Source organism: Tinamus guttatus, unplaced genomic scaffold (genome assembly GCF_059628265.1).
Source record: "Tinamus guttatus ecotype Peru unplaced genomic scaffold, ASM5962826v1 Tinamus_guttatus_pri_ptg000634l, whole genome shotgun sequence".
NCBI classification, from domain to species: Eukaryota; Metazoa; Chordata; class Aves; order Tinamiformes; family Tinamidae; genus Tinamus; species Tinamus guttatus.
The window spans coordinates 1,153,313-1,173,387 of NW_028289168.1; the positions used below are offsets into that span (position 1 = coordinate 1,153,313).

At 58.4% G+C, this 20,075-nt stretch overlaps 1 protein-coding gene across 1 annotated transcript; it reads left to right on the forward strand.

The window, feature by feature from the left end:
* Positions 1 to 2,134: 2,134 nt before the first annotated feature.
* LOC148592146 (olfactory receptor 14J1-like) lies at positions 2,135 to 3,049 on the forward strand. The gene has a single exon (XM_088535607.1). It carries the CDS (start codon positions 2,135 to 2,137, stop codon positions 3,047 to 3,049), a length of 915 nt encoding a protein of 304 aa, XP_088391733.1.
* Positions 3,050 to 20,075: the final 17,026 nt, after the last annotated feature.

Consider the following 20,075-nt stretch of genomic DNA (forward strand, 5'->3'; position numbering starts at 1 on the left):
AATAGTTCCTCTCCACTCAATGGGAAGAGAGAACAGGTGATTACTTCACTCTATTCCCGTGAACATTTCCCAGGAGGAGGGAGCACGAGGGACAGAGAAATTGGTGAATTCAGCTGTTCCTCTGCTCCTGAGCGGGGCCAGGCTCCTGGACGGAGGCAGCTCGTGGCAGCCTGGCAGCACTGCCCAGAGACAGCCGAGTGCAGGAGCAGCTCCTGTGCCAAGAGCAGCAGGGCTGCGGGCACTGCCTGCTGCTGCGGACAGCAGAGGAGAGAAGGCAGCAAGAGGGGAACGGCAGTGTGGAGCGGGAGCACACAGGAGACCTTCACAGCTCTTGACATGGTGAGTTTGTGCTTACAGGACAATGCTACGGAGCTTCTTGGAGGGGACATAAGAACACATCACACCCCATGGCTGGCAGCATTTTTTGCTTCTTTCTGCTGGCTTTTGCAGTGCAGAGGAAGAGGAGCTGCTTCAGAGCAGGGATTCTCTAACATACCACCTAAGGGCAGGGCATCCTGCTGCCTTCCCCAACAGAAACAGCAGTGATGTGAAGCTGGGGTGTGCAGACAGGGTGAGAGGTCTGCACTTCAGAGCAGGGTCCCTGCACCCAAAGGTGCCGTGTGCCCGCAGCAGTGACTGTGTCGCCTGTGAAGGTCAGCACTCAGCCTGCCCAGGGAGCTCCCCACAGCACTGAGGGGAGAAGTTCTGGGTGGGAGGATTATCCTCTACCAGGACAGGCTCCTTCTCCTGCTGGGAGGGTGCTGCGGGGGTCAGGTCTGCTCACAGGTCTAGCTGTGAGCACATTTCAGGGGGCACTTTGCAAAAGGAAAGGCAAGGCAGGCATTTCCTAGAAGAGAAGCCAATGAGATGGTGCTTAGATGGTCCTTCCACTTGGTAAGAGGAAAATGGAAACGAAACGGTCAGATTTGGACAACAGATTGAGACTCCTTAAGAGATTCAAGGTGCAGCCGAAGAGTTTGCCAGGGACATGTGAATGTCCCCTCAGCCATCCCTTAGTCCATAGACAGCACCAGCTTCTCCTGGGCTGCTGCATCAGGGTTTATCTGAGCTGCTCCTTAGCACCTGCAAACATGGGGGTGCCCCTGGACAGTCCCCTGCTCCTGGGAGGTTTCTGCAGGGAGAACTGGGCTCACTTGTGAGTGTCGTTGTCCTTCATCTGAGTGAGGTGCAAGAACACGACAGTGAGGGGCAAGACTCAGTGATGAAGCAGGTCCCATGACAAAGTCCTTTTTCTGCTGTTGGGATGCACACGAGTTCATGCTGAGAGTGATTGAAATGCCAAAGATTTCTGTTCTATCAAAGAATGCTCCCACACTGAGGAGGCATCTTTGTGTGTTTCTGTTTGCACCATTATATATATTTTATATATGCACATTTCTATATCAACAGACTCCTGCAGTGATCCTTTTGCGGAGAACACTTGATTTCTGCATATTGAAGAGCCCTGCCATGGAAGGGGAGGCCATCAACTCCTGCAGATTTTGTGCAGCAAAGCTACTCCTTCTCTCTGAAGTTTCTGGAATACAGGTGCAGATGGTGCAGTGGCATGAGGACAAGGTCTGTCTCTAGACATCTCGACATCTAAAAAGAGGTAAGGTCTTTCCTTGCTTCCATTTGACTGTTCTCCTCCTTGGCTGGAGTCAGATCTGATGTGACAGATTCAGATACAAATATCTCTGTGGAGGAGGGCAAGGTTGATGGGGACAAATCCTTCACAAAGCCCTTCTCCTTCAGACACAACTGGTGTGAGTGCTGTATTCAGCTCTCATGCTGGTGAATGGAGAATATTCCCAGCGGTTTTCCAGGCCACGTCCCTTCCAAGCAATGCAAGACACCATTCCCAGGCATGTCCAGAAATGCTAATCAAAGAGTAGTTGGACACATGCAATTACATCTGCAGCACAGCAGAAACAACTCCTTTGGAGTCATGGGAAGCGGGTCCCTGCTGCAGAGAATACAGCCATTTCAATGTGGATCACCTGAAATGGGGCTGAATTAAGGGAGAGAGGAAATATGGGGGGATTTTTGAGAAACTGAAACGGTTTGGCTCAGACAAGTCTGCTCTAAATTTCTGCTTTCTTTCCTTCCTTGGACCGGACTCCCAAAGGAGCTAATGTGCAACAGCAGCTCATTCAATGAGGTCCTCCTCCTGCCATTTGCAGACACACGGGAGCTGCAGCTCTTGCACTTCTCGCTCTTCCTGGCCATCTACCTGGCTGCCCTCCTGGCCAACGGCCTCATCATCACAGCCGTAGCCTGCGATCACCGCCTCCACACCCCCATGTACTTCTTCCTCCTCAACCTCTCCCTCCTCGACCTAGGCTGCATCTCCACAACTGTTCCCAAAGCCATGCACAATTCCCTGTGGAACACCAGGGCCATTTCCTATTTGGAATGTGCTGCCCAGATATTTTCCTTCGTCTTCTTGCTTGGAGGAGAGTTTTCTCTCCTCACAGTCATGGCCTATGACTGCTACGTTGCCATCTGCAGACCCCTGCACTATGGGACCCTCCTGGGCAGCAGGGCTTGTGTCAGAATGACAGCAGCTGCCTGGTCCAGTGGCTTTCTCTATGCTCTCCTGCACACCAGGAACACATTTTCCGTACCACTGTGCCAAGGCAATGTGGCGGAGCAGTTCTTCTGTGAGATCCCCCAGATCCTCAAGCTCTCCTGCTCACACTCCTACCTCAGGGAAGTTGGAGTTATTGTGGTTAGTACCTGTTTAATCTTTGGGTGTTACATTTTCATTGTGGTTTCCTACGTGCAGATTTTCAGAGCTGTGCTGAGAATCCCTTCTGAGCAGGGCCAGCACAAAGCCTTTTCCATGTGCCTCCCACACCTGGCTGTGGTCTCCTTGTTTGTCATTCCTGTATTGTTTGCCCACCTGAAACCCCCCTCCATTACCTCCCCACTTCTAGATATCGTTGTGTCCATTCTGTACTCGGTGGTGCCTCCAGCCCTGAATCCCCTCATCTACAGCATGAGGAACAAGGAGCTCAAGGAGGCACTGAAGAAACTCATCCAATAGGTACAAGGTCAATTATAACAACTGTTTCATTCACTCACCAGGATATCTGGTACCAAGGCTGTATTTTATCAATTTCTTTCTTTTTTACGTCTCTTTTACATACATCTTAAAATAATAAATAATAAAAGATACCTAGGTTTTTTCACGTCTGCACAGGAATCTCTCATTTAGCACTTAAACACAGACCATGATAAAGCAGGAAGCCAGGCTTCCCCCTTCACTAGCAGAGAGGGGGGATTCTTTGAGCCGCTTCTTTGAGCTCCCTTGGATGTGCCCAGCGCAGGGAGGAGCGTTTCCCTCTGCAGCATCTTTTCCAGCACTGACACCAAGGGACCTCTGGGGTACAGAGTCACGGTGGGACAAGGGCAGGTGGGCTGAGACCAGGGGTCCAGTGTTGTTTAGGAGATCTCAGCTCTCGTGGCTATGGTTAGAGTGTGATCTCAAATCTCTCTAATATGACAGAAATGGCAACCAAGTGTCAGCACAGGTTTCCATGGTTCCATGCAAAGCTCCAACACACAAAACTAAACATGAGGGAATTGAAGGAAAGTCTAGAGGCAGCCTTTCCATGGCGGTTCATCTTTCCTGAAGACACATTCCAGGAGGGTAGCAGGACTTTCTCTATTTAGAGTGGGCCTTCTCATTTCCGTGCGGTCCTTCCATGCTTTATTCTGCAGATATGGCCCAGGAACTCTCATAACCTGGTAGAGAGAGGCTTGTTTATCCTCGTACCCTGGAAGAACAGCATGATAGGTCCTTGGGCTCCCTTAAGCCACAGCTGGATTCCAGAACAACATTTCCAAAATAAAAGAGGATCTTCCCTATGATGGTCCTGAATCTGGCCTCTCTTTAGGAACTGGAATCAAAAAATAAGCCCAAGGATGTGCAACCACAAAGGGGCCTGCTCTTCTGCTTGTGAACTCCATGGGATCCAGGGGATGACCTCAGCATTCCAGGGTGATCTGTTAGCCTCAATCTAGGGTTCATCTCTCAGTGACCATGCAGATAGGCAATGGTCTCTGCATTGCCTGTGCCAGGCTGCCCCACACGTGACTGTGCTGATGAGAGCACCCCCAGGGGATCTCCAGGCACAGGGTTTGCCTGGGAGTGGGCACTGAGTGCAGCTTTAACGAAACAGGGATGACTCACAGTGCAGGGACCAGAAGGTAGAGCATTAAACCCAGGTGCACATGGGGAAAGGAGGGCTCTGCAATGCCCAGAGAGGCAGTGGGGACCCAGGAGGCCCAGAGAAGGGGCAGTGGAGGGCGATTCCTGCACCCGCAGTGAAACACCACAGCCTGGAGCTAGTGGCCACCCAAAGACATCTCCTGCCATTGCAATATTGTGGGGCACTCTGAGTACCGTCAGACCTCAGCCACCAGTATCAGTGGTCACAAGGGCACACTGATGGCTCATGGTCAATTTGTTGCCAACCACAATTCCCAGGTTCCTTTTTTGCGGAGCTGCTCTCCTACAGGTCAATCCCCAACCTGTCCTGGTGCATGGGGTTATTCCTCCCCAGCTGTAAGACCCTGCACTTGCCCGTGTTGAACTTCATGAGGTTCCTCTACCCCCAACTCTCCAGGCTGTCCAGGTCCCTCCTAAAGCCTGCACAGACCTCTGGGCTATCAGCCATTCCTCCCACTTTTCTATCCTCAGAAAACTTGCTGATGGTGCACTCTGCCCCTTCAGGTCACTGATTAATAAACTGAACAGGTTTTGACTGACTCCTGATACCAATAGTTGCAGGTCTCCAACTAGGCTCTGCGCCACTGATCACAACCCTAAAGCCTAAACCCCAAACCCAGCTGCTCACATGGAGGTGACCTCACAGGTGCAAACCCACCACATCCCTGCTGCTGCCTGTGGCCTTCAGAGACAGCAGCTTCCTCAAACCCCTTCCCCACACAGGAACCACTGCTGCCCTCTCAGCTCCTCTCACCACAGAGACCCCCCACCCACCGCCCACGCCTGCCTGCCTGCTGCCAGCCAATCAGGCACTCACAAAGACATGACGTCACAGCGCCGTCCCGCCCAGCTCTCTGGCCCTGCCCTCCAGGGCAGCAATGGCCTCCCCAGCCCTTCCCCGCCAGGAGCCCAGCCCGGGCTCAGCAGCTGCTCCGCGGAGATGATCTCAGCAGCGCAGAGCCCCGCAGGGCCCGGCTGCTGCCCAATGAGGCGCTGCGGGAGCGGTGACCTCACAGTCACCAGGCAGAGCCAGCCCTGCTGCTGCCCAATCAGCTCTGCCGGCAGCGGGGACCTCCCAAGCAGCAGCCACGCCCTCTCCCTGCAGCTGGCCTATCAGGGGCTGCGGCAGCAGTGACCTCCTCGTGCCCAGCGTAGCCATTGGCTGTCAGCTGCCATGGCAACGCTGCGGCCTCCTGCCCCGCCGGCAGCTCCGCCCTCCCCTGTCATGGGCGGTGCCGTTTTGCAGGGCTGCACCGGGTGTCGCGGGGCTGGGGGCAGCAGGGCCCTGTGTGCGGGGCAGGTCGGGGCCCCGGGGCGCGTTGGCTGCCCTGGCGGGGCTGGGCTCTGCCGCAGGGGCCCCGTGGGGCTCCCGGCTGTGCTGGGGGCTGTGCGGGGACACGGCAGACCTGGTGCTGACACTGGTGCTGGCGTGGGGACCCCAAGGGGTCAGGGCAGCAGAGCCTGTGGGCAGCATCGCGCTGCCTCAGGGCAGGGCAGAGCCCTCTGGCCCCTGCTGCCCCAGCTCCCTGCCCTCGGCAGGCAGAGCTCCTGCTGCACCCAGCAGGGCTGGGCCACAGCCGGGCAGGGGCTGCTCCCTGTGGGTCTGGCTGTGCCCCGGGTGCCCAAAGCCTTTAGCCTTGTTGGGGACCCACAATAGACACCATGGACTGTGGTCTGGGGATCGTTATGGCTCCAGCCTTCCTGCATCTTCCTTAGCCCCTTGCCCTCTGCTCAGCTCTTGAGCCAGGCAGGAGGAACGACTCTCTTCCCATCTTGTATCCCCAAATCTTTGATGGACCCTCACTCTTTTGCATGTTGGCAAGGGGCCCCAACACGTCTCCCGTCCCGCACCCATGCCCGATTGCAAAAGGCAGTAGTGAGGAGCCCACGAGCAGTGCTCAGCAGTGCATGAGCCTCATAGGGAAGTGAACCCCCTCTGAAGAACACCAGGGAGACCTGCATGTGATGGGACACGGTGCCTTTTGGACTCAGTTGCTGTCATGTGGGGTTCTGAATTGGAGATGGGAGAGAGCAGAGCGATTTCACTCTATGTCCTGGAAGGGAAGAAGTCACGTCATGTCAATAATACCCTGTTCCAAAGCTTTCTGATGGATCCTAGAGCAACATTTTCAGATGATACCAAAGGCACTGAAATACCTCAAAGGGGATACTGAAGAAATCACTGCCATGTCCTTCCACTGTCAGATATCTGCACTGGGCAGATCTGTGTGGGAATCCTGGGGTTTTTCTTGGGAGGATGGGATTTATGCCGGATCAAAGCCATGTAGGATGAAGCAGCAGAAAGCATGGCCACAGGCTGAGATGCTTTAGGGAGCCACGAAACTGTTTCCTGCTGTGGGTCCCCTTTCTGCAGAAGGAGAGTGGAGCACCATGTGGGACAGGCCGTAGCCTTCGTCCTTTGGGCACTGAAGCAGGCTCTTTGCTTTGAAAAGTCCTCAGCAAGGTTTCTTGGTCTGCAGGGCAGAAGACAGAGACTGATAGGCCAGAGAAAAGCAAGCACGTGTGGAGGGCTGTGTCCAGAACCCTAACCCTGCCCAGCACCAAAGCCATGGTCCAGGCCACGTAGCAAATCTAGAGAATTTTCCCCATTTCCAAGTTTGCCCAAGATTCCTTCTGGCTGAGCCTGGAGAAATCTGTTGCTCATCACGGACCTTAACTGGTCCTGGTGCTTTTCAGTGTTACTTTGGGGCAGTGCTTCTCCCTTGGGTGCAGTCCCTGGCACCTTGGATCCATCCTGGCTTTCTTGAGGGGCTGTACCGCCCTGTCACCCTGGACCTGCCTCATTTTTGATCGAGGACATTTCGGGACATGTCAACACGCTGCTGTGCTGCTGTCGGGGCTCAGTGCAGAGCCTGTAATGTGATGCAGGACCTGCATTTTGGCTCCTTCATCAGTTTGTGAGATGAGCAGCTCCCAACTCTGCAGCTGATGAAGATTGAGAACATCCCTGCAAACAACCTTTGTGCTCTTCAACTCTGCAGAGTCCTGGGGCCAGTCCTTCAGAAGGGAGACCCCATCCTCCTGGAATGCTGTCAGAGATGAAGCCTTCCAAGCCACTGCAAAAGGAAGGATGGCTTTGGCTTGCTTGTTGAGTCTGTGGCACCCCATCAATGACAGCGTGAGCCCAGCTCTGCACCCTAGGGTGCACCCTAGGGTGCCTGTCCCTTCTGAAGAGCCTGTAGCCATCCATTGCAGCACTCCTGTCATGACAGTGGTCCCACCACGTTTCGGTGATGGCAACAATGCCATAGTTTTCCTGACGTGCCGTGGCCTGTAGCTTCTCCCGTTTGTTGCCCATGCTGCATGCACTGCTGTAGATACACTTCAGCCGGGCTGCTGAGCTCTCCCCCAGCCCTGGCAGCTTCCCCTGGGCTCATCCCTCGTGATCCCGATTTTATCCCCCTCCGTCTTCGTTCCTACTTTAAAGCCCTTTCAATGAGCCCCACCACTGCACTCCCGCTCCCTCAGCCAGCTTTCCCAGTGTCCTGTTGATGGACTTAAGGCTTCTTTTGGCCACTTCGTTACTACCCCGCAGAGGACCAGGCAATACTGAAGAGGGCCCTACAAGATCTGGGAGCCCTCTAGTGATGTCCCTTGTGTGTAGTCTCCTGGTGTTTTCCCTGGGAAACCCTCTCTGCTGCCTCCATTTGCAGCAGGATATGGAGCAGAGACCTCCAAGAGCCCTTTCCCTCCCTGGCTGCTCTGTAACTCTATGAATGGTGGATGAGTGTCCCTCCAGGCTGCACTGGCTGCAGTGGCATCACCTGCACTAGTCTTAATCTGGAGATAGGTCTGACACCAAGTGAGACTGGGAGGAAAAACTTGCAATGGTTTTATTGGAAGCAGGCAATGGCTGTACATGGGGGCTGTAGCGCACGACGCAGCAGCATCTCTGTAGCCCCCGGGACACAGCGTCCGTCGTTCTGTCTCTCGGCTCTGCTCCAGCCCCCATCTCAGGGGACCTGTCTGGCACGTGCGTCCGCTCGCTGCTCCTCTCGCTGCCCCGCGATGCAGCGGCAGCAGAACGCTCTGCACAGAGCCCCAAGGGCCGTCCTGAGCCGCGAGCGCCATCGCCGGGGAGCTGCGACGTGTGGGAGGGCGGTGGTGCCTGCAGGGAAAGCAGGGCCAGGGTAAGAGGCTGGGCGGGCGGCAGGGAGCACCTGCCTGTGGCAGCCACCAAGGGCTTCCCAAGGAGCTGTGGCCTCAGCACGGCAGCTCCCAAGCGCTTCCTGCTGCCAGCCTCAGTGCTGCTGGCTGTGCGGGGCAGGCCCGCTGTCCCCAGCAGGGCTCTCCACTCAGGTACATACCTGGCTCCACCTCTGGTGTGGGGCTGCAGGAGGAGGGCGACTCCTCGTCCTCTTTGTGCTCCGAGGCCACCTGCATGGGCAGAGCAAGAAGAGGAACCCAAGAGCCGTTAGCTGGCCCTGCTCAGGGTAGCGGTGCCCCGGGCTGCATGGGGGAAAGGCTTTGGGGTTGGGGCAGGCTGTCCCCGGCTGTGCGTGCCAAGGGAAGGGACCTGCGGCTGGCACGGCAATGGAACAAGGCTCGTTGTGGGGCCGTAGCAGCAGGGCTGGGCAGGGGGAACGGAGGCAGCCGGGGGGGATGTGTGGCACAAGGGGGCTCGTGCCCTGGTGTGGAGGGGGCTGCTGCTGGGGCTGCCCCTTCCCTCCTTGCTCGGCATCCAGACCCCAGGGCTGAATGTGACGTGGGCTGGAGCAGACTTCATCCTTGTGCCTTTGGCACTGGGAAACGGAGAGGAGCCGGCATCTCCCCATGGAGACATGGCAGAGGGCAAATGCCTGGGGTGACAGTGGGATGCCATGGGCAGGGGGGCTCTGATGAGATGGGGCAACTCTGGGCACCCCCCACACAGCTCCCACAGCAGCTCCCGGGGATGGTGGGGACAGGGGAGGTGCTGCTTGCTCACCTGGGGAGCAGGGCCTGCAGCTGGGGGAGAAGCTGCTGCTCTTGTTTCCTGCAGCAGGGTTTCCTTGGGAGATGGGCTGCTGCTCATCTCATCCCAAGGGGTTTCAGCCAAGGGAGAGGCCTCCTGTGCAGTTTCTGGAGGAACTGATGGAGCTGAAGGAGCATTTTCCCCTGCATGCTGGATGCAGTCGCTGGATGCAGGGGAGGCCTCTGGTTCTGCTCCTGCACTTGCTGCTGGTGGGACAGACACGCTGTCCTCTGCGTGCAGAAAGCTGCTGGCCAAATCAGGTGCTCCTGGCTCGCCGCCTCTGGGCACTGCTGGTTCCAGAGAGGGGCTCTCCACGTGGCCAGGTGCCTCTCTCACAGCCTCTGTGGTGCTGACATGGGGCGAGCAGGGCACCTTCTCGTGCTCCGTGTCCTTGTCCACAGCCGGGCTGCAGAGGCTGGCTCTGACCCAGGGCAAGGAGTTGATTTCCTCCACCTCCTCCCCTTGCACGAGCTCTTCCCCAGCCTCCTCCTCCTCATCAGTGTCCTCTGCTGTCTCCTCCTGCAGTGCTCCCAGGCCTCTCCTGCCTCTTGGCGCCTCCCGCGTTGGGGCATGAGCATAGAGCCGCTCCAGCACCTCCCACTTGCAGCTTGCGCCTTTGAGGAGCTCCACTCGCGTGATCTCTGGTTTCCAGAGGTCATAGAAGGAGTTTCTGGCGAGGAGCTAGAAGGAGAGAGGGAGGTTTGTGAAGGGAGGAAAGGCCTCGTGGGGCTCCGCCAGTGCTTTGACAAGCCGGCTGTCCCGCACGGCGTGGTACAGCTGCTGGCCACAGCACTGGGAGGGCTCCCCCGTGTCCCAGCACTCCTTGCACTCACCTCCTTGGGTCTGGCATTGAGTGATCCTGCCAGCGTCAGGGACAAACGGTTGTCATGGCCCTCCTCCTGCTCGCCCTGGCTCTCTCTCAGGTTCTGCTCCCTCATTGGAAAAGCTCCTTCTCGGAGCTGGGCCAAGCCCTGTCCAGTGCGGTGCAGGCAGCTCCTCTCGAGCTCCTCCAGCAGCTCTGTTTTGATGCTGAGCACAGCCAGGTAGCGCGCAGTGTTGTCTTGGTGCACGTGCACTGGCCTTCCTTGGAGGTAGCACGTGATCTCCAAGGGCTGCTGCCGTGTCCGTGATGGCCGTGCTCTCACTGGCCCAGTTGGGCAGCTCAGTCCACTAGGCCAGCTCGGCCAGCTAGGAATGCTGCACTGGAATTCTCCCCGACGACTGTAGGGATCGGGCCCTGTCTGAGGTGCAGAGGATGATGTGCTGGGGCGCCACTCTATGCTCTGGAGCTGCCATGATCTGGCCCGTGCACCTTGATCGATGGCGCGTGCCAGTGCGTGTGGTGGCACAGGTACAGCGAGCTCCATCCGAGCACCACCGGCATCAGGCTGTGCTTGGTCCTGTGGAGCGGGCGATGGCATTTCCTGAGGCCTTGCAAGGCTGGTGGAGGGCTGCGGCTCTTGCACCGTGGAGGGGACATCGCTGGCCTTCTCCTCCACAACCTGCAATGAAGGCCACCACAAAGGCAGTCCTTACTTCCATCCTTGACCCTTCCCTCCATCCTTCCCAACGGGAAACCTCCTGCAGCCTCTGAGCCCCTTGACGATGGCTCTGCCATGCAGGTGGCTGCTGCCCTGCTCCCAAAGGCTGCCTGGGGAGAGGGCTCGTGCCTATGGGCAAGCCTTGGGCGAAGGCAGCTCCTTGGAGAGCCAGAGGCGGGTGCGTGCAGGCTGCCGTGCAGAGCAGCGCTCGGCCTGCCGGGCACAGAGACCTCCTGGTGTCTCCCAGCACGTCCCGCCTGCTTCTTGGCCCCATGGGGAGTCAGGCAGAGGCTCGGCCTCCACCGCTGCTCAGCTCTGTACCTGTGTGATGCCGTGTTCAGAGGTGCGTGAGCCCTGAGGGCCGGGCAGCGGTGACAGCCGGTCCCTTTGGTGGGACGAAGCCGGGCTCCCGCTGCGCTGCACTGCTGCGGGCAGCTCCTGCTGGCCCACCTGTGGGGAGAAGGAGGCCCGTGATGGGGACACTTGTGCAGGTACGAGCAGCTCCTAAGCACAGGAAACCCCAGCCTTGTGTCGAAGAGAAGGTTGTGCCGAGCATGGCCTGGCCACGTGTGGCCTGCACTTGCTCTCTGTCTTCTGCCCAGAACTTGCAGGGTCTGTGTGGGCCCTGGTACATGCAGGTGGGGCTGCTTTGTCTAAGAAGAAATGCCCACGGCCAGGAAGACACATCCCCTTGCTCGAGAAACTCCCGCCTGGCTCTAGTGATCCAAGGTCTTTCCCCATCACCCTTGTGCTCTCCATGCGGGTCCTGTCCTTGCCTCCCAGCTCTCCTTCCAGCCCCACCCCTCACCTCACTCGTGCATTCTTGCACACTGGAGATCCCTTCCATGGATGAGCTGCAGGCGTTCGCCTGCTGCTCCTTCTCCATCTCTAAGAACCGCTCTGAGGACCTCTCACACGGGCACCAAGGGGAGTTGCTCCCTGCTGGTTGCGCCGCTCTCCTCAGAGTGAAGACCCCAGCAGGGACACGGTCACCTTGGGGACTGCCCCATCACAGTGGCCTGTGGGCACGATGCCACCCCCATCACAAAGCCCTGGGAGTTGCCATGGGGACACCAGGCACCGCGTCGTTTCCTCCTCTCCCCACTCCTGAGCAGGTAACTGGGGCGCAGGACGAGTTGTCCTCACCACAGCTCTGCGCTCCACAGGCCTTGCAGATGCTGCTCCTCGTCAGGCGCTCCATAGCAGACACCCACCACGAGGCCACCCTGTTGCTCTGCCCCCCATCCTCACCCCTGTGCTCTTGATTGCCTCTTGAAAAAGGAAAAGGAGAAGAAAAAGGAGAAGAAAAAGAAAAAGAAGAAAAAGATAAAGGAGAAAAATTGGAAATGGAAAGAAGAGAGGGGAAAAGAGAAAAGAAAACAGCATTACAAAAAGATTAAAAGGAAAAAGAAAAAAAAAGGGAAAAGAAAAAGAAAATGAAGAATAGAAGAAGTGAAAAAGAAGAAGAAGAAAAAAAAACAGCTGGAAAACTGGCTGGGGCATCCCAAAGGGCCATGTGTGAAGGAAGTCCTAGAGGGAACATTTGCTGACCCTCACTTGCCCCTAGGGTCTGAAATCTTTGCACTACACACACACATCTTCAGGGGGGATGATTTTAGTGCCTGATATCACTTGGATAAAACACGCAACACTAAAACAATGATACAGGAATATATATTTAAACAACAATAAAAACAGAACAATATAATAAACAACAACAACAACAACAATACAAACAATATCAATAACAAACAATATCAATAAAAATAACAACAAGAATATCAACAATATAAACAATAACAAATATTACTATAAAGCTCTCCAAAGAAAAATCCAAATAAGATGTTATCGCTGGTGTCCGTGGGCCCAGCACGTCCTGGCAGCAGCCAGGGTGAAGGGGAGCTTGGCCTGCAAGGGAAAAGGAGGCGTGAGCAGGGCCGAGGAGCGGCTCGGGGGCTCCCGTGGAGCAGAGGCTCCTTGGCGGCTGCGCGGGCTCTTTGGCAGCAGCGCTGCCGTCATTGGTGCCCTGGCAGAGGCTTGGCGTGGCCAGCGCAGCCCAGAGGCCGGCAGAGGGGCTGAGGCAGCAGGTGCCCAGGCCTTGGGCGCTCCTGCGCCCTGTGCAGCTCTGCCCCGGCGCCGCGGCCCGCCAGAGCGCCCGCACACCTGGGCCAGGCTCCCGCGCGGCTGCTCCCCAAAGGCAGCGCGGAGCAGCGCCAAGGGGCCGGGCACAGCCCCAGCTCTGCCCGTGCAGCCGGCAGCAGGGACCATACCTGGGGGCTGCAGCCGGAGCTCTCCCACTCCATGGGCTCCTCCGCGCTGCAGTCGAGCAGGCCGCTGCTCCCCATGGTCTGGAAGAGAGCAGGAGACCTTGGTGGGGACAGTGTGTGGGGAAGAGGAAGGATAAAGGAATCCTCTGGCTGCAAGGGCTGTACCTGGCTGCTGCCAGAACTGAGCCACACCATTGGCTCTGGCTGGTCCCCTGCAGAGCTCCCATTTGTGCATGGAGCCTGGAAGAGAGCAAGAGGCGCTTGCAGGGCAGGTCCCAGAGACGGTGGTCTCTGGTCCCAGGACCTCTCTTCCTGATTTGGGAAACAGGAAAGTGGGAAGGGGCCAGGCCCAGCCCCAGCTCTCATCATGCTGCCAGAAGCAGAGGCAATACCTGGATGCCGCAGCTGGAGCTCTCCCACTCCATAGGCTCCTCCGCGCAACTGCAGCTGCCCAGACCTTGGGTTTCCAGAGTCTGGAAGAGAGCAGGAGAGCTTGTGGGGTCGGTCATGGTGGCAGCGTTGGCTCTGTGCCTGGGGCCTCGTGTCCCCTGCGTGTGCGGGGCAGGCGGTGCACAGAGCCAGGGCGCCAGGCTCAGGCAGCAGCCCCCGAGGCCTTGGCCGCTCCTGGCCCTGGCGCAGCTCTGCCCCAGCACCCAGGCCTGCCAGAGCTCCCTGGCACCTCTGCCACCAGCCCTGCGGCTGCTCTCGCAGAGCCAAGCGCCAGCCGTCCCCGCGCAGCCTCTGCCTGCGTGCACAGTACCTGCACCGAACTCTCCCAATCCATGGCTTCGACTTCACCTTTTTCCATTTTTTTCACTCTCCTGTGTCTGCAACGGAATGGAATTGTTTACATTTGCAGCCATCAGCACCAAGTGTCGCGCGGTGGCTTTGGGGCCTCCCTTGGGAGGCATCGCGCAGGCTGCCCTGGAGCCCCGCAGCTCCCCTGCATCTTGTGGGCACCACGGGTGGCCCCTGGTGCTGCACGGCCCTGCTGCTCACCTGGCCTTTCTGCTGCGTGGCCAGCACTGGGGCCACTGTGAGGCGCAGCCCTGGGAAGCATCCGTGTTCCCGTGGCGATAACTGCCCCTCTGGGATGTTCCAGTGCTGCGTGGGGGGAGGAGGGCAGCGGCAGGGGCCAGGGGGGCCGCCGTGAGGAAGGGTCTGCGTGTGCTGGACTCCCCCTGGCACTGATGAGCCTGGCGGCAGAGAGCAGTGCGTGGCCTTGGGCTTGCTGGGTGCCAAGGAGGGCTCCTCACGCAGCCTCATGGCGCTGCTGGTGGCTGCCTGCCCGGAGGCCGGGCTGCACTTGGGGCTCTGCTTCCACCCCTGCAAGCAGCCTTGAACGCCTGGATCTTTCTTCCCTGCTCCCCTCCTGCCCTTACAGCCTGATGGACTCAAGAAAGTTTTGTTTTCCATGGTCAAGACGTGTTCCTTGGTAGTGCAATGAGTGAGAAGGGCAGTTGTGCCCTGGGGCCAGGTGTGCATGTCCTCAGCAGAGCCCTTGTGAGTTGGTGGTGGCCTGGGAGCCCCTGCTGCTGCTGGGCTCCTTCTCCTGTCCTGCCGTGCACCTTGCAGGCGCCATGTGCTGTGGCTGAGAGCAGCCTTGCTGCAGCTCCTGCACTGCTGCCCCTGCCACGGCTTCCTAGGGCTGCAGAGGGCAGAGCAGGCACATATGTGCCCTCAGCAGCAGCAGGGACCTGCAGCTCCTGCAGCTCTGCTCAGCCCTGCAATGGTCACTTGCTAAAGAAGGTGAGTTCCTGACACTCAGGTCTGAACGGTAAAGCCAGGAGCAGATGGAGCAGGAGATCCCCCTCACGCAGGGGAAAACCCTCCAAAAGCAAGCAGTGCAAGCCCTGCCACCAAAGTGCTGGAGCCCAGAGGAGCATCTTCCTGCTGGCCAAGCTTGCTTGCTGGCATGCCGCAAGGGGCTCCCACTGGACAGAGCAATCTCCACTGGTCGCCAGATCTTAGCATCTCTCATGCCAACAGCAATGTTCTTGGCATCTCTGACATCTCAAGCTCAGAAACAATAACCCTGCTTATCCAGCATTACCTTTTTCTAAGTAAAGACCAAAGTTGGTAAATATATTTTAAGTGACTGACTTTCCCAAGTATGGAAAACCTGTGCTGGGCTTGCTGAAGCCAAGGCACCCTCTCCTTTGACACTGTTGGTGCTGGGAGTGCGATTGCAGGCTGAGTGTTTGGCTCCAGTTTTATCCGCGGTGATGGGCCAGGGATTATAGACCAGAGGGGATTTACCCTCCTCTCCCTCTGCCTCCTCCTTCCCCAAACACAGTCTCAGAATATGGAATTGGGTTGTGTCAAACCCTGGTTGCTTTGGCTCCAGCAGCAATTCAGCGGCACCTCAGGAGTTAATTTATGGCATGAGAGTCTGGCCATGTGTGAGGAGGCCACTTGGCTCTTAGCGGAGGATCTCTAAGTTGTGCGCGTGTTCCTGTGCTGCTCACGGCGGCATCAGGGAGGCCAGTGCGCAGGGCAATAGCTGCTCCCTGGGGCAGTGCAGCCCCGTAGTGTGGGGGACAGGAACATTGTGCCCTGGGCACCTGTGCAGAGCAGGGGGGTCGTTTCTCCCCTTTGGAAGCAGCTTGGGAAACAGCCAGATACAGGAATGGAAGGTAGGTTTTTGTGGACTTCCCCACTAATGAGTAAATTCCCAAGAGCTGAGTGCCTAGCTCTAGGTTAGGGGATCAAGTGCAGCACGGGCAGGTACCAGGACACGTAGCCCCTCTTCCCCCGCACACCTCAGCCCCAGCCCAGCGCCCTCCTGCCAGCAGCCCGTGTGCTCACGGTGCGCTCCGTGAGCTGCCGTGCCGGCCTCTTGTGCAGCCTCCAGGGCCTCCGCTCCAAGGAGCCCCGTCTCTATTGAAGCCATGGATGAAAAGCCCCGTGTCCCTCTCCATGTGGACATCCATGGAAAGCTGTTGCTGTCCTTGGACAGAGCAGGGAGACGTGCTGCCCTCGCCAAGCAGAGTCCCCACAACGGGCCGCAGTGCCCACTCCCCATGGCCTCTGCAAGGGCCAGTGTGGAGCTGCTGGAGCAGCGCAGCAAGATGTGCGGCCAAACGCACCCGTCTGCCAGCCAAGGCAGGCGCCCTCACACAGCCCCTCTCTACATGAGCACCCGGGCATGGCCTGGTACCAGCTACCGCCACCACGGCCAGGCCAAGCACGGGACTCAGCAGCCACTTGTTCCTTCCCACCCATTTCACTTGTAGGGTTTTGGTGACATTCTGGAAAAAAAAAAACTTTTTTGAGGAAATTGGGCTATAAGGGCAGGAGGGAAGCAGGAAAGAAAGATCAAGACACTCAAGGCTGCTTGCAGGGGTGGAAGCAGAGCCCCAAGTGCAGCCCGGCCTCTGGGCAGGCAGCCGCCAGCAGTGCCATGGGGCTGCGTGAGGAGCCCTCCTTGGCACCCAGCAAGCCCAAGGCCACGCACTGCTCTCTGCCGCCAGGCTCATCAGTGCCAGGGGGAGTCCAGCACACGCAGACCCTTCCTCACGGCGGCCCCCCTGGCCCCTGCCGCTGCCCTCCTCCCCCCACGCAGCACTGGAACATCCCAGAGGGGCAGTTATCGCCACGGGAACACGGATGCTTCCCAGGGCTGCGCCTCACAGTGGCCCCAGTGCTGGCCACGCAGCAGCAAGGCCAGGTGAGCAGCAGGGCCGCGCAGCACCAGGGGCCACCCGTGGTGCCCATGAGATGCAGGGGAGCTGCGGGGCTGCAGGGCAGCCTGCGCGATGCCTCCCAGGGGAGGCCACAAAGCCACCACGCGACACTTGGTGCTCATCGCTGCAAATGTAAACAATTCCATTCCGTTACAGACTCAGGACAGTGAAAGAAAATGGAGAAATGTGAAGTCGAAGCCATGGATTGGGAGAGCTCAATGCAGGGACTGTGCGTGCAGGCAGAGGCTGCGCGGGGACGGCTGGCGCTTGGCTCTGCGAGAGCAGCCGCAGGGCTGGTGGCAGAGGTGCCAGGGAGCTCTGGCAGGCCTGGGTGCTGGGGCAGAGCTGCGCCAGGGCCAGGAGCGGCCAAGGCCTCGGGGGCTGCTGCCTGATCCTGGCGCCCTGGCTCTGTGCACCGCCTGCCCCGCGCACGGAGGGGACACGAGGCCTCGCGCACAGAGCCAGCGCTGCCACCGTGTCCGTCCCCACAAGCTCTCCTGCTCTCTTCCAGACTCCCGACATCCATAGCCTGATTGGCCGCACCAACAATGAGGAGCCTATGGAGTGGGAGAGCTCCTTTTGCGGCCTGCAGGTATTGTCCCTGCTGCGGGTTAGGTATCCCTGCTGCATGGGTAGACCTGGGGCCCGATCTGGCCCCTTCCCTATTTCCTGATTCCCACGGCTGGAGGAGGGATCCTGGGAGTAGGACTTTCTGCCTGTGGCACCTCCCCTGCAAACACCTACTTCAATCTTGCAGATTCCGCGCATTGATGGGACTGCCGGAAATGATCCCGAGCCTATGGAGTGGCTCAGTTATGGCAGTAGCCAGGTACAGCCCTTGCAGCCCCTGGACACACTTGTCCTTCCTCTTCCCCAAGCACTGTCCCCACTAAGGTCTCCTGCTCTCTTCCAGATGAGGGGGAGCAGTGGCCTGGTCGGCTGCAGCCAGGAGGAGCCCATGGATTGGGAGAGCTCCGGCTGCACCCCCAGGTATGGTCCCTGCTGCCGGCTGCACGGGCAGAGCTGGGGCTGTGCCCGGCCCCTTGGCGCTGCTCCGCGCTGCCTTTGGGGAGCAGCCGCGCGGGAGCCTGGCCCAGGTGTGCGGGCGCTCTGGCGGGCCGCGGCGCCGGGGCAGAGCTGCACAGGGCGCAGGAGCGCCCAAGGCCTGGGCACCTGCTGCCTCAGCCCCTCTGCCGGCCTCTGGGCTGCGCTGGCCACGCCAAGCCTCTGCCAGGGCACCAATGACGGCAGCGCTGCTGCCAAAGAGCCCGCGCAGCCGCCAAAGAGCCTATGCTCCACGGGAGCCCCCGAGCCGCTCCTCGGCCCTGCTCACGCCTCCTTTTCCCTTGCAGGCCAAGCTCCCCTTCACGCTGGCTGCTGCCAGGAGGCGCTGGGCACGAGAACTCCGGCCATAACATCTTATTTGGATTTTTCTTTGGAGACTTTTATAGTAATATTTGATATTGTTGATATTATTGTTGTTAGTGTTATTGATATTGTTTTTATTGTTGTTGTTGTTAGTGTTTATTATAATTTTTTTATTGTTATTGTTTAAATATCTATTCCTGTATCATTGTTTAAGTTTTGTGTCGTGTTTACAAGTGAGGTCAAGCACAGAAATCATCCCCATTGCAGAGGTGTGTGTGTAGCCCTAAGATTCCAGCCCCTAGGGGCAAGGGAGGGTGTTGCAGATACTTAGGGTCCGGCAGCCGGAAGATATCGCGCTGTACGGAAAGATAGGGCCCCTAATAGCCAATAGCTTTTAGTTTATGATGTAAGCAGACGGATGTGACTTTGTAAACCTTAGCTATATAACACCTTGTCACCCATCAATAAACGCCATTTGCCGTCCACCACATTGGTGTCAGCAAGCTGATGGCCCGAGCGGCCTGGGGGTGGTCGCCGTGCCGTTCCTGAACCAGGTCGCCACGCCGCTTTGAACGGCAACAAGTGGTGCCGAAACCCGGGAATCATCGCCTGGACGGGTGAACGGCGGCCGGAGCGGCTGGACCAGCCCAGCGGGGAGGACGCTCCCGGACGAACAAGGAGGATGGAAGCCCTTGTGAAGGTCGTATCGCAATTACATAAATATTGGGGGATTGATTGTAAGCCAAAAGATTTTACTCTCGCTGTTGCGAGGCTTTTAAAAATTAAGGTTATAGATCAGCCGGTGGATATTCTGAAGTCCCTGAAGTGTGTCCCTAAAGTGTGGGGCAAATGTACTAAGGCGTTAGCCGAGGAGATGATGTCTTCGGGTTGTGGGAAAAACCTTAAGGGTTGGGGAAAAGCTGTACAAGCCTTGCAGAAAGCTATAAAAGAGCAGGAGACCTGGGTAGCGGTAAGGGACTGTTTGCTGGCCACCCCGAAAATGGGAGTCGGGGCAGCCGCACAGACTTTGCACCCCCCAGATGATGGTGATTCTGCTGACCCTAAAGATCTGCAAGAGAGCGACACATCCCCTCCATCCCCCAACCCCGTCCCGCTTACAGAGGAGCAGAAACAGCCGAAATCTGTTTGGAGCGAGCTAGCCGAGGAAGCTAGGAACATTGAAAAGAAGCCAGAGCTTGGGGACGTCTGGCCCAGGCCACCACCCTATGCCCCTCAAAATGGCGCCGAGCCGCAAGGGGAAGGGCGGGGCGAGGGTGCCCCCGGCGTGAGTGAGGGGCCGAGAACCAATGGGAGTGACCGGACAGGTGAGGGAAGCGCGAGTGAGGGGCCGAGAACCAATGGGGGTGACCGGACAGGTGAGGGAGGCCCGAGCGAGGGGCCGAGAACCAATGGGAGTGACCGGACAGGTGAGGGAAGCGCGAGTGAGGGGCCGAGAACCAATGGGGGTGACCGGACAGGTGAGGGAGGCCCGAGCGAGGGGCCGAGAACCAATGCGGGTGACCGGACAGGTGAGGGAAGCCCGAGTGAGGCGCTGAGAACCAATGGGAGTGACCGGACAGGTGAGGGAGGCCCGAGCGAGGCGCTGAGAACCAATGGGGGTGACCGGACAGGTGAGGGAGGCCCGAGCGAGGGGCCGAGAACCAATGGGGGTGACCGGACAGGGGAGGGAAGCCCGAGCGAGGCGCTGAGAACCAATGGGGGTGACCGGACAGGTGAGGGAAGCCCGAGCGAGGGGCCGAGAACCAATGGGGGTGACCGGACAGGTGAGGGAAGCGCGAGCGAGGCGCTGAGAACCAATGGGGGTGACCGGACAGGGGAGGGAAGCCCGAGCGAGGCGCTGAGAACCAATGGGGGTGACCGGACAGGTGAGGGAGGCCCGAGCGAGGGGCCGAGAACCAATGGGGGTGACCGGACAGGTGAGGGAGGCCCGAGCGAGGGGCCGGGAACCAATGGGGGTGACCGGACAGGTGAGGGAGGCCC

What these genes read in the sequence shown, in the direction of transcription:
- LOC148592146 (XM_088535607.1), top strand. Translation starts at nt 2,135, where the DNA reads ATGTGCAACAGCAGCTCATTCAATGAGGTCCTCCTCCTGCCATTTGCA.